This window comes from Falco punctatus (assembly GCF_963210335.1).
Source record: "Falco punctatus genome assembly, chromosome: 3".
Lineage (NCBI taxonomy): Eukaryota > Metazoa > Chordata > Aves > Falconiformes > Falconidae > Falco > Falco punctatus.
Window position 1 is genome coordinate 52,886,339 of NC_137582.1, and position 11,771 is coordinate 52,898,109.

The 11,771-nt window shown below is 38.1% G+C and overlaps 1 protein-coding gene across 1 annotated transcript in view; it reads left to right on the top strand.

Annotated features, from left to right (window-relative positions):
* The window catches only part of LOC308060423 (opsin-5-like), a 58,621-nt gene that overhangs the window by 26,500 nt on the left and 20,350 nt on the right, over positions 1-11,771 (top strand). Inside the window, 2 exon segments of the mRNA XM_080379159.1 lie at positions 11,255-11,720; positions 11,723-11,771. Of these exon segments, the coding sequence (XP_080235285.1) occupies positions 11,255-11,720; positions 11,723-11,771 (515 nt within the window).

Here is an 11,771-nt window from a genome sequence, read left to right on the forward strand (position 1 = left end):
AGCCTTGCCAGAGGCTGGTCCATGTGATTGGATCTGTGAGCCTTGTAGCCTTCAAGGACCCAAAGGGTGATTTTGGGGTCTGTGCTGCCTGACTCTAACATAAATTCAGCAAACAGAGGGAACAGGTGATTTGTAAGGAGCCTGTCTTCATCTTGGTAGAGGGTGGTGGACAAACTGGTCATAAAGGGCTGGATCAACGGACAAGAGCCATTTCCTCCATCACGCTCCCTGCCAGCTGAGCTATTTGTCTGAGAGAGGTACCATCCCCTGTCCTGCTCAGACATTACCACAGTGACTGCACTTCTGAGAAACTCTGGAGAAGCAGTGGTTTCTCTACGGCACCCTGCTTATTAGACCTTGCTCTGGGGTGCACAGCTCACTGGTGTTCTAGGAAGACCAGAAGAAAAAAACGCTCACCTATTAGTATTGCTTTCTATATTTTGATGAAAAATGGCTTTCAAAAAGGAGGCTGAGCACACAGTACTAAAATAAAAGAGGTAAAAATATCAAGCGATGGAAACACTCCCATGATGATACGTTTATATTCTCCTGTCATCTGTGACCTGGATCAATGAGAAGGCTTTCTTTCCAGCTTCCTTAATTGCCCTGGGTGCTCCTTGATTTCTGAAAATAAAGCCATAGCAACTGTTTGTGAAGGCCTCTAGCCTAAAATCTCATTGGTGAGATCCTCAGTGAAATCTAGGAATTCCCTTTGGCACTTCAGCAGACAGGGGTGGGTGCTGGGCACTCTGAGGACAGGTTGGCTCTGGTCATTGGGGATCACTGGGATTTTGCCTGTGTGGTGCATGTGTACCTGTGCGCACAGACTCTGAACAAAACCTTGCTTTTGCGGCTTGTGAGATGTAGAAAAAGTTGTGCTGAGCATACAAGGAAGGGCAGAAACCAGCTCTGGATATGCTCTGTGTGTGTAAAACCCCACAAGGAAATCTGGCCCTGAATCTAGCACTGGAATTCCTCCTCCAAGGGAGCCTAGATCTTCCTCACTCGTGTGCTTTAGGTGACCCTAGGGCAGGATAAGTGGAGGCTTTGTTTAGTTTTTTTAAGTATTTAATTTATCAGGTTGCATATAATGATCCTATTTACGTGACAACCAAAGTAGTCCATGATGCAAGGAGAATGGATTGCACTGAAGATACATAGCTGATACACACATTTTAAATAAAATGCTTATGCTACACTGGATCATTGTTTTTACTTAGAGCTATAAGTAAAAGGTGACTGACTAGAGGAGAGGGTATATCTATTTATGTGTACTTTTTGTAAGCTATCCACTAATCATAGAACTCACTTTATAAAAAAAAAACAAACAAACAAAAAACAACCATAGGCAACTACCAAGAAATTTTTGGCAGTTGCAACTAGATAGCATTAAAAATATATTTTTGCCATATTTTAGCAAGACAGCTGAAGAAGACTTACCTTCACCTTGCACATCTCAGCAGCTCTAAGCTGAGCAGATACAGTGAGATCTAATTATGTATAAAATAATAAGTCAAGAAAATAATGCCGGATTGCTTAAAAAAATCTTGCCAAAGGTCTGTTCCAAAGTCTGGGGAGCAGAGTAATGATTGGAAAGAGGCCCATAGACTTGTTTTGGAGCAGATACCAATATGAATTAGACAGGGGGGTTTCTGAACCATGTCGCTGTAACAGTATTTTACTGTTTTTACTTTTTTTACTGCAGTGTACTTTGTTGAAGGGAGGAGTAAAATCCATGACATGAATTCTCAAAGCTTAGCCTGTGAGTTTCTAATTTCTTTTACTTCTTCCTCTATTTTAGAAATGCATTGGCTCACTGGCTTATTATTTTGCAGGAAAACAAAGTAGACGTTGTAATAGTCCCTTGAGGCATAAAAAATTGGTGGAATTAATTTGTTGCTTATAAGCATGCATTTGGACTAAGTCTTACAGATTTTGAAAATAGTGGCACTTACCCTGTCAGAAACAATTTTTAGGAAAACCTTTCTATTCTCAGCAAAGCATCTTCATCCATAGCAGTTCTTTTAAAAGTGAAAGGAAAGAAGAAGTATCATTATATTGGCTTTGTCATAGCCTTATCTGATCACCTTTGGGGAGCACATTGCTTCTTCTTTGCATCCTCTGGGAACTGAGAATCCTTTAAGGCTCTGCTGCAATAAGTATATGCCATAAATAAATAGCGAAAAGTTAAGCACTTGCTGCAAATATTCTTTTCTGTTTTGCAGGCAAGAATAAATTTGGCTTCTACAGAAGAGACCAAAGATGGACAATACATAATTCATAGGAAGGACAAGATGCAGTCCTCTTGATTTGAATGACACAATCATAGGGATACTTGATTTTTCTAATTCATTAACGCTCAAGACTTCTTATTGAAAAACATTTTGCAATATATTTCTTAAGAAGTAGAAAAATTACTTCTAACGTTCTATTCTAAACACTTCTTATTAATTCAGGGAATTATCCTTTATTAACAATTTTGTACCAGAAACATCTGTGCACTGGCAAGGTTCTATGTTGTATGTAGAGATACTTCAAGTCAAGACATGTAAGATGCTGAATACATCAAAACTCTGCTTTCCTGCCTATTCCTAGAAGTGGCCTCAGGCATGTTGGGTGAACTATCCCTGACAGCTTGCAGGTTTACCTTCTCTGCACCTACGGGCTACAACTGTTCTGTGCTTTGTAAAAGATCCATAGGGGCACAGGGTTTTACAACAAGACTCAAAACTCTCTTTCTTTGACTCAAAACTCAAAAGTATCTTTCTTGAACTTGACCATAATCTCTTATTTCCATGCCTTCTGTACATTGCTCCTTCTTACCGATATTCTTGATAATCCTGCCAATCTTAAGCAATAACGTTGTAGTTTCCATATGGGTATATAATAGTCAGTTGAAAGTGAGTATTTTTAGGTGGGTTTATTCTTTAGATGGAAGAATTTCCCAAATCTTTACTATAGCGAATATACTGATACACCAAACATTTATATGAGTCTGAAGAGAGTTCATTATAGTGAGGGTAAAGTGTAGTGAAAAAAATGTTACACAACTCTCATAATCATTCTCAATTTTTGTATATATTTCTGGACAATATTATTCTTCTGTAGGTGAAATTTGTAAGCATAGAGGTTGGCTGTTAAGTTGAACCTACCACATTAGATTTGGAGACCTAACAAAAGTTCTTCAGGCTATTTGAAGATCTGCAGCTCATACTGTTTTAGTGGAACCTGTAGATAACGGACACACATGTAGCTGTCAAGTCTGTAACTGCAAGCAGACGCTTAAATAGTGACAAACATGCTGAGCTGTAGGTGCTAAGGACTGAATGATCTAAAGCATCTACATGGTTTCCATTAAAGCTTGCTGAGATTGCACACTACATGACAGATAAATCGATAATTCAGCATTTATATTTTTTATAATTAAAAAGCAACTCCACTATTAAATTATTATACTGTTAGCTAAACCTGGCATCTAGCAAAAGCTTGCTGTTATAGCTCCATGCTGCACTATGATGAGATAAGAAAGTAACGATGACTCCTAAGATTTTAACATGCATACTTTTTTACCTATATTGAAGTCTTCGTTTGCTGTTTCAAATACTGGTGGTGTAAACTAGTCTTGAAAGCTTAGGGCAGCCTAGTATCACAGGTATAAGGTACGTACCTGTTTACTTGCATTCGAAACTATATGAAATGTATTTTGTTGAAGAAAAAAATGTCACCAGAATGCAAAGGAGCTTGTATTGTTAGATTCTGTGGCAGTACAAACCCAGAAAACTGGGAACCCAAATGTTTTGGAAGCAAAATACAGCAAATAAAAGAAGAAAAATCTGAGGATCTGTAGCTGGATATGACAGTAGTTTCTGTTTTGTTAAAGAAGGTCAAGGATCACAAGCACTGACTCACTGATTGCCCTCTTGCTTAGTTGTTAGCATGCTCCCTTGTGTGGTTTTTTACCCATCCCTGGGCATAGGCCACAGAACAACACAAATCAGGGACTGTTCCTAAAAGATGATCTGGGCAAAGCTGTGGCACATTTGTCTTGTAACAGTTCCCTCTTGTATAGCTTGCCAGTACCATCCTAGGAGCATCTGCACCCTAACGTGGCCCTAATGCCCCTTCCTGGGGCATACAACAAATACTCTGTACCATGCAATAAAAACTCTGAACTGAGAAAATGTACTCCAAACCCCCAATAATTGTGTCTTAAGCCCACCGAGATACCACAAGAGAATGCTGGTGAGACCCAAGGTCAAACACCATGCAGTGTGGATGTAATGAGCCTGTGCTAGACCCAGAGAGCAGTTCCTGATCTTATTTAGCACTTTAGTCTTATATCCAATGAGACTATCAAACCCAGTTTTTGTGTCCTGAATAAATTTCCTGCTGCTGTGTGTTAGTTCTTAGATGGATCCCCTTTTCTAACATGCCTGCTGTGCTGGGAAGAGGTTCTGGGGTTTTTAAAGAGTTGTTTTGTTTTTTTTTTTAAAAATATTTGCAAGCTACCCCTGGCTGAGTTACACCATGCAGGAGAAAGCTTTATGTCTGTATAGTTTAAGCAGGAAAATGGGCAGTAACACCTTGGTTTTTCTAGCAAGAAAACTGTCAGTGTCAGGCAGCCAACTGGCCTCTTGCTGCTCCTACCATGACAGTGCCCCATCCTGTCCCCAGGCCTGCAATGCTCCTTTCAGTGCAGTCTGGTGCTAAATGATGATGAAAGATTAGATTGACTTTTGTCATGCTGATGCTTTTATACCAAGCTTAACAGGATCTTGACATGTTCTAGTGATTGTTGATCTTAATTCCTCTGCTTAGTGTCTGTGATGTCAAATCTGTTTGCTTTACTAAGGACATACATTTACCCAGGGAGATTTCTGGCTTCTGATTAAATCTGGAGTAGTTCACTGCAGTTTGGGCTGAAATTATTATTTTGAAACTTCTATGATTCACAACATTTCTAGATTTCATATTATCTAATACAAGCAGCCATCCTGCCAAGATAACTCCTCAGGATACTAAAGTCGATGAGGCTCGGCATGACAGTCACTGATGCCACTTTTGCAGTAAGCATGCTTTGCATCTGTTTATGCTAGCCAGAGCAAAATGGACCAATCTGTGGGGACTGTTCTGAGAAAGATGAGAACATGGCTGACTGATTCATACTAGGTATACCTACAAGGCTTTTAAAATCCTTTCAGCAGAAAAGAGTTACTAGAAACCTGCCTAGAACATAACTTTGAAATAATGCTGCAACCCGTAATTAAATATATAGACAAAAAGACTTTTTGTAATGCATGTGCTCTCATTCTTCATGTACTTTCTTTTAATTATAATGAGTAATGCTTTGCAATATGGGTAGTTTAATGCAAGTTACTTTGGTGACTGTGTTAAGAGAAAGATGAGGGCAAAAAATGAGGACAATGACTTGTGCATTGTGTGCTGGTTCCTGTACAGCAGAAGTGCAAGTCTGGAAATTTGTTCCTATATGTTGGTAGTTCTCCATAGCCCGGGAGACTTTGTTATCTGGAAGCAGATTGGAAGTGACAAATACTTTCCTTGATAGGGTGTGGAAAAACATGTAGTTTCAGGATTTGATTTGTTGAATGTATCAAGCATGGGTGGTATGTTGTGTTTCCAGTTCTAATTTTTATAAACTTGATGGACAGATTGAGAAATCTGGACTGCACATGCAAAAATGCACATTCCTTTGCATGCATGATTAGAGATGCATGAGAAAAAGGCAATTTGTTGTTGTATTTCTAAATAAGTTTAGATACTCCAGAAGATTTTACATGTAAAATTACAGGATATGTATACATAGTTTTAATATGCGTGTACACAAATACATATGTGCTTTTACATGAAGAAATCAGTAACTTTCTATTGAAAACTTGTGGCGAAATAGCTCCACAAGTTAAACATCTACAATTTAGAAACAGAAGTCAGACAACAAGGTTTCAAATAAGATATTTGTGTTGTAGTAATATTTTGAATAAATATCATAGTGATCAAGTGGTTCATGTTTTTCAATTAGTTTTCAAAATGTATGATTTGATCAAATCTGGTTTTCACTTACTTTAAGTCAGTATCCTCTCCAAGCATTGTGCGTCCTTACTAAAGAAACTTAGGGTAACCCTAAAAGGCAAGTTGTGAAAGATTTGTACGTGTGCATAGTTTCCACTTCATGGGAACAAGTAACACAACTTTGTTTCTGGTAGGCTGACAGCAAGACATTGCTGCCACTAACTGGCCGAGTGTCATTGCCTCAAGGATATTCTCACCAGTGGTTCAGTCCTGTAAAACACCATTTACTTAAATGTGTCAAGAAGCTGAATTCAGCCCATATTACTCAATATGTACTTCAATAAACATCTAGTTTGAAATAGTTGAATCTGATCCTCAGCTTGTGCCAACAGCCAGGGTTCCATGAGTGAACAGGCATACACAAGCCGAAGATCTAACTGCAAAGATGACTTACCACTGCAAGTATAGAGCACCTATTTTCTTTTTCTGTTTACCTGTAATGTAAAAAATATCCTCTGTAATTTGTGGGGTTTACTATGAAGCTCTTCTTATATACTGTAAAGTTTCCCTCTGTTCCAGCTCAATCGTAATTCCTCAAGAGAGATTTTTGCCTGTAAATTTCTGAGCAGTGTCACCTACCATTATATTTGGTATGTTAGCAATATCCTTGTGCTTGATATACAAAGAATTTTTTTTTAATTTGTAATGGTGTTTATTTGCTTCTCCAGGAGGTATTTTTAAGAAGGTTTCTGTATATAAGATTAGCCTACACACAAGGCCAAAGTTTAAAAAGATTTTTGAAAACTCCTCTATGACAAATCATATTGTTCACAAGCTATGATAGAGTCCTGTCTAGACTAAGAGGCAGAGCAAGGATTCATCACTTCTTTCCTTACCTTGGGAAATAATTACATTGCTATATGTCTACATTTATATGAATTTTTACATTTTATGAAAAGATTTATACTTGGCAAACTATGTAAGTTATGTGAAACTTCCCAGTCAGAATGGATGCTGGATGTGTAGGGGATGCTACGTATCCCGTGATAGTATTTTTCTTATGTCCCTGTATGATAAACAGGACCATAGGGGTTCTTCTGGTCAGTGAGATCTTTGAAATACAACTAATTAAAATAAAAATATGGCTTGCAAGTTGTAGGAAGAAGGCATTGCCTTTTATTCATACTACTTCAGAGCAACAATGGAACACTTGATGGTCACTTTGATAAGGAAAAGTTTTAGAAATTTCCATGGATATGTGCAGTTATGAAAATATAGCTCATAGAGCTGAAGCTGTTCTCTCTATTTCCATGATAAAGACATTACAGAAAGTCCATTAACATCATCTTCCTATTAACATGAAAAGATTGTGGATTGTAAACCTTTGATTGTACTTGTTACAAACTGTGATGAGTTGGTGACTTTTGGAATAGTTTCCATAACAACTAAATATTTTTATTGCTATACATGAATCCTGCACATATTTTTCTAAGTCACGTTGTCACATTGTTCCTTAATCAGCCACACAACTTTATGCTGGATCTTCTTGTGTTCTACACAGGCTCAGTTTGCTGTTACAGCAATGTTAGCAGCTGTGTATTAGGCAATATGTGTCTTCTTTGCTTTAATGGGAGATGCTGGGCTCAAGTCTAGAGTGAAATTATGAAAAGGCTTGGCTGTAGCCCAGCATGCTGGTTGCCCTCCCTGGGTCTCATTGTGTAGTGATGCACAGGTGACTGCTGCCTCAGGTGGTGTCACCTTCACAGGAGGATATCCAAAGCCAGAACTGACATCTGTCCATCAAGTATAGCATGAATATAATTGAATCGATCACAGAGTGATGTAATGAAATGGGGTAGTTGACCCATTTCATACTGTGAGAGTCATATTCACTTATGAACTGTTCTCCTTCGTGTGTGGCCTTCGTGAGTTAATTAAATGAAATAAAACAATGAATGTACAGATCAGTAATTCTGAACAGCAGTTTCTGGAGTAAAATTAACTCCTCATTGGAAATAACCTGCCTCAGGCAGAAGTAAAGGTTTTTTCTGACATATTCACAGAATTCTAGTTGGTTATTGAAGCTTCAATTACAGAACAATGCTGTTTTGCTTCTATCCTGGTACTTAAATTTTTAGATAACCTTTGGTCACTGGTAATGTGCACTGAATTCAGAAAGCTCTTTGGAAATCATTGGCAAAGTTGAAATACAAACCAGCGGGAAAAAAGGAAGGGTCACTCACAAGTACTACTCTGCCCCTTACAGTGAAAGAGCTTGTAGAAAAGATTATTTTGCTTTCAAAACTTTTTTTGTTGTTATCTTTGACCAGTTTATATACAGGTAATTGAAATCCCTTGTTATGGCTGACTTGTAATGCTTCGTTGCCTCTCTGTTTTCACTGGAACAGTGTACCTTCAATCGTCTTTTTCTGATCATTTTAGGAAAAGTGACCACTGCAACTTGCATGTGTAGTATTTCAAAGGTAGCTAAGATATGGTTATACAAATACACCGTGTCTCCCAGAATGTGTACTAAAGGACATTGAAGGCATAGTGTGCCTATACAATGTTCCCCCATTTGTTGTCCTTATGCAGTTCTGCTTTTGTTTGCCTACAAAACCACAACAGTGTCCTTTGGTTTGGCCCTTTGGCCAATTTCTTTTGAATGTTCACAAAGTTGCCCCATATCTGCTTCATTAAAATTCTTCTTTTTGTGCTTCTTTTTGTGTTCTTCATCATGAAAACCTTGATGTTCTTTGCCATCTTGTGTTGCCATCACTGGTTAGCCCACTCATACCTATCTTCTTGGAACCATGTTGGTCACTTTGTTGATCTTAAGGAGCTGGAGGTACTTCATCAAGCACTTGGCTTGAAACTTCTTAACATAGGCAGAAAGTGTTAAGTCCTTTCAAGCTTCCAACTTCAGACTTCTCAATATGCGGCATGATCATATAAATACTAAAATGAAGTCTCTTTCTACATTCATCTATGTATATGTACAGTTGATATGCTTAAATATCTTCAAGGGGGGTCCTTTTGCCTAATTGTGCTCCACTAAAAGCTAGTTGTCTTAAGTACATCTTCAAAATTGTCACTGACAAAGACCTGAGAGCAATCTATCACTTCTGTTTTAGTCATAGATCTTTGAATGGTATCAATTACTTTCAGGAGATATGTCTCTCTTTCCTTTGACATTATAAAGAACATGGGCTGGCTTAGATTTACATATAAGTTTTTGGATAGCTCAAGATTCATCCTGTCCTTGCTCTAGAAACCGTATTTATGGAGTTTTGGAAGTTAGCTGAAAGCTCTTTGAAAATATGCGCCAAATGTCTTTTCATAGGAACAATGTAAAGCTTATCACAATCCCAAAGATTAATTGCTACCATAAATAAGCCATCTGGGAAATGCACCAACTGATTCTAATGTCCATTTCTTCTTAATGTGATTCTAAAGGGCCAAGGGATATTATTTGCCACAGAGATTGCTTTTAGTTTCAGTCTTGAATACTGGCCACGGACAGTTGAGGATTACAAAACCAATGCATATGGCACCAGTATATCCATAGACAGAGCCAGACCTTCAGCGGATATTAAGAAATAAAATGCTGTGGAAACAAAGAGTAAAATTAAATTCACCCCATCCTGTGGATTTGCCTCTTCATAATTTCTTAACTCGCCTCATTCGGCCAAAACACCTTGTTTCTCAACTCTGTTAAATGACTTTAACTTTGAACTTCATGTGAGCTCTAACCTGTTAGAGCTTTAAAAGGTTATCACCCATAAATGGGAATTTTCTTCTCTGCCACTACTATTATAGTGGATAGCTTTTTAGAGACATACGCAAATTCATAAACAGATTTTATCCTAATAGAAAAAACAGTTAAATGCCAAAGACGTTCCTCATAAAACTCATAGTATATATTTCTTGGCAGTCACCACGCATTTCTTCTTGCAAAATAAAATTTGTGAGACTATTAAACTTTGGGAGAAAATAATAGCATTTGGAGGAGCTCTCTGTGCCTTAAAAGAGTCTAATGTGTGTTCCTCTACTGTTAGCGCCCAGGGTCTCTTTCATTCTCACTCTGAACACAACAATGTTGTCTCTCTTAATAAAAAAAAACTCAAGATTTTTGCAACCTTGAATCTATAGCCAGCGCCTCACTGAGAAAAGTGGTGGATTTGCAGTTAACTGATCTAGTTAGCAGCTCTGTACTCCCACTTGCAGAGGGCAGCTCAGGCAGGTGGCACAATTAGTAGCTAAACCCAAAAGTACTTTCCTTATGTATTTTCTTCTGTTCCTTGGATCCAATGCTACTCTAAATTGAATAGATTCTCTACAGTCTTCCTTATTTGGAAATACATATTTTCGGCAAGAATGGACTCATGAAGAGCATGAAAATTCTTGTTTCTGTCTTTAAAATATATGTGCACTTCAGTTCTAAACAATGTTTAGGATGATGCCCAGCAAGTTAGTCTTCCTAGATGTGCTGATGCTCTCACAGTTTAGATTTCTCGAGGGTTATGTTTATTGCAGATCTAATATTTATTCTTGCATTTTACATATCTCTGTAATAATTCATGCAGAAAAACTTGTTGGTTTTGTTTGGTGGTGTGATTTTTTTTTTGGGGGGGTGGGTGTTGTTTTTTTTTTTTTAAAAAGATTCTCAAAGCTTTCTTCATAGAGTTTATTAGGACAAACAATTGTGCAGTAGGAATTCACTTAAATTCATTAATTTGATGCACCTTCAGGATTAATTCTGTTTTCTGCTTCAGATGTGTACGTGTGGCTCCAGTTGAGCACTGGCAGTAAAATTATGGAAGACATTCCATAGCCAGGAAAACCAGTATTACTGATGAATTAGACAATAAATTGGAATGGCTTTGCAATCCAGACAACTGTTTCACCAGAATGGTATCTTTTTCTTTAGGTTGGCTTCCCTTTTGGTCTAAAAAGAGTTTTCATGGCACTTTCATGAAGAGAAAGAGAAATGTAGGCACTGATACGTTTTAACTCTGAAAGTTTCAGGTAGAAGTAAGGTTCAGAAAGAATTAAGTTGCTAGAAATATTGGCATTTGGAGAGCAGTTGAGGTATGATGGAAGACTTGGGGAGACTTTTAACAAGGGAGTTCAATCAGGTGATATTTTTATGCATATACTATTTTGATGACTATTTTTCTCATGCATGCAATTTTTTAACTCGCTGTTTTCTCTTTTTCTCTGCAAGCTGAGTGTTGCTGTGTGCATTGGATTTTTTGCTGCCTGGAGCCCTTATGCCATTATTGCCATGTGGGCAGTTTTTGGATCAATAGATAAGATTCCTCCATTAGCCTTTGCTGTGCCAGCTGTCTTTGCAAAGTCATCCACACTCTACAATCCAGTTATCTATCTCCTCCTGAAACCAAATTTCCGAAAAACCGTCGCCAAAGACTTCACGGTTCTTCAACAGTTATGTATTAGGAGTTGTTTTTGTGTCAAGGCACCGCAGGACTACAGATCAGCTGTGAACACCAGTCTGAGAACACTTAAAGGCAAAAATGAATCCAGCTGTAATTCTCTGCCTGTTGTGGAAGAATGCTCTTATTTCCCCCATGAAAAGCACAGTGATACTTTTGAACATTTTCAAAGCTATCCAAAATGCTGCCAGGAGAGGCCAAGTGCTATAGAATGCCCTCCTCAAGAAACTATGTCCTTGGCAGCAACCTCCAAGCAAAAGTGAGACAGGCCAGTAAGAAGTCTGTGGG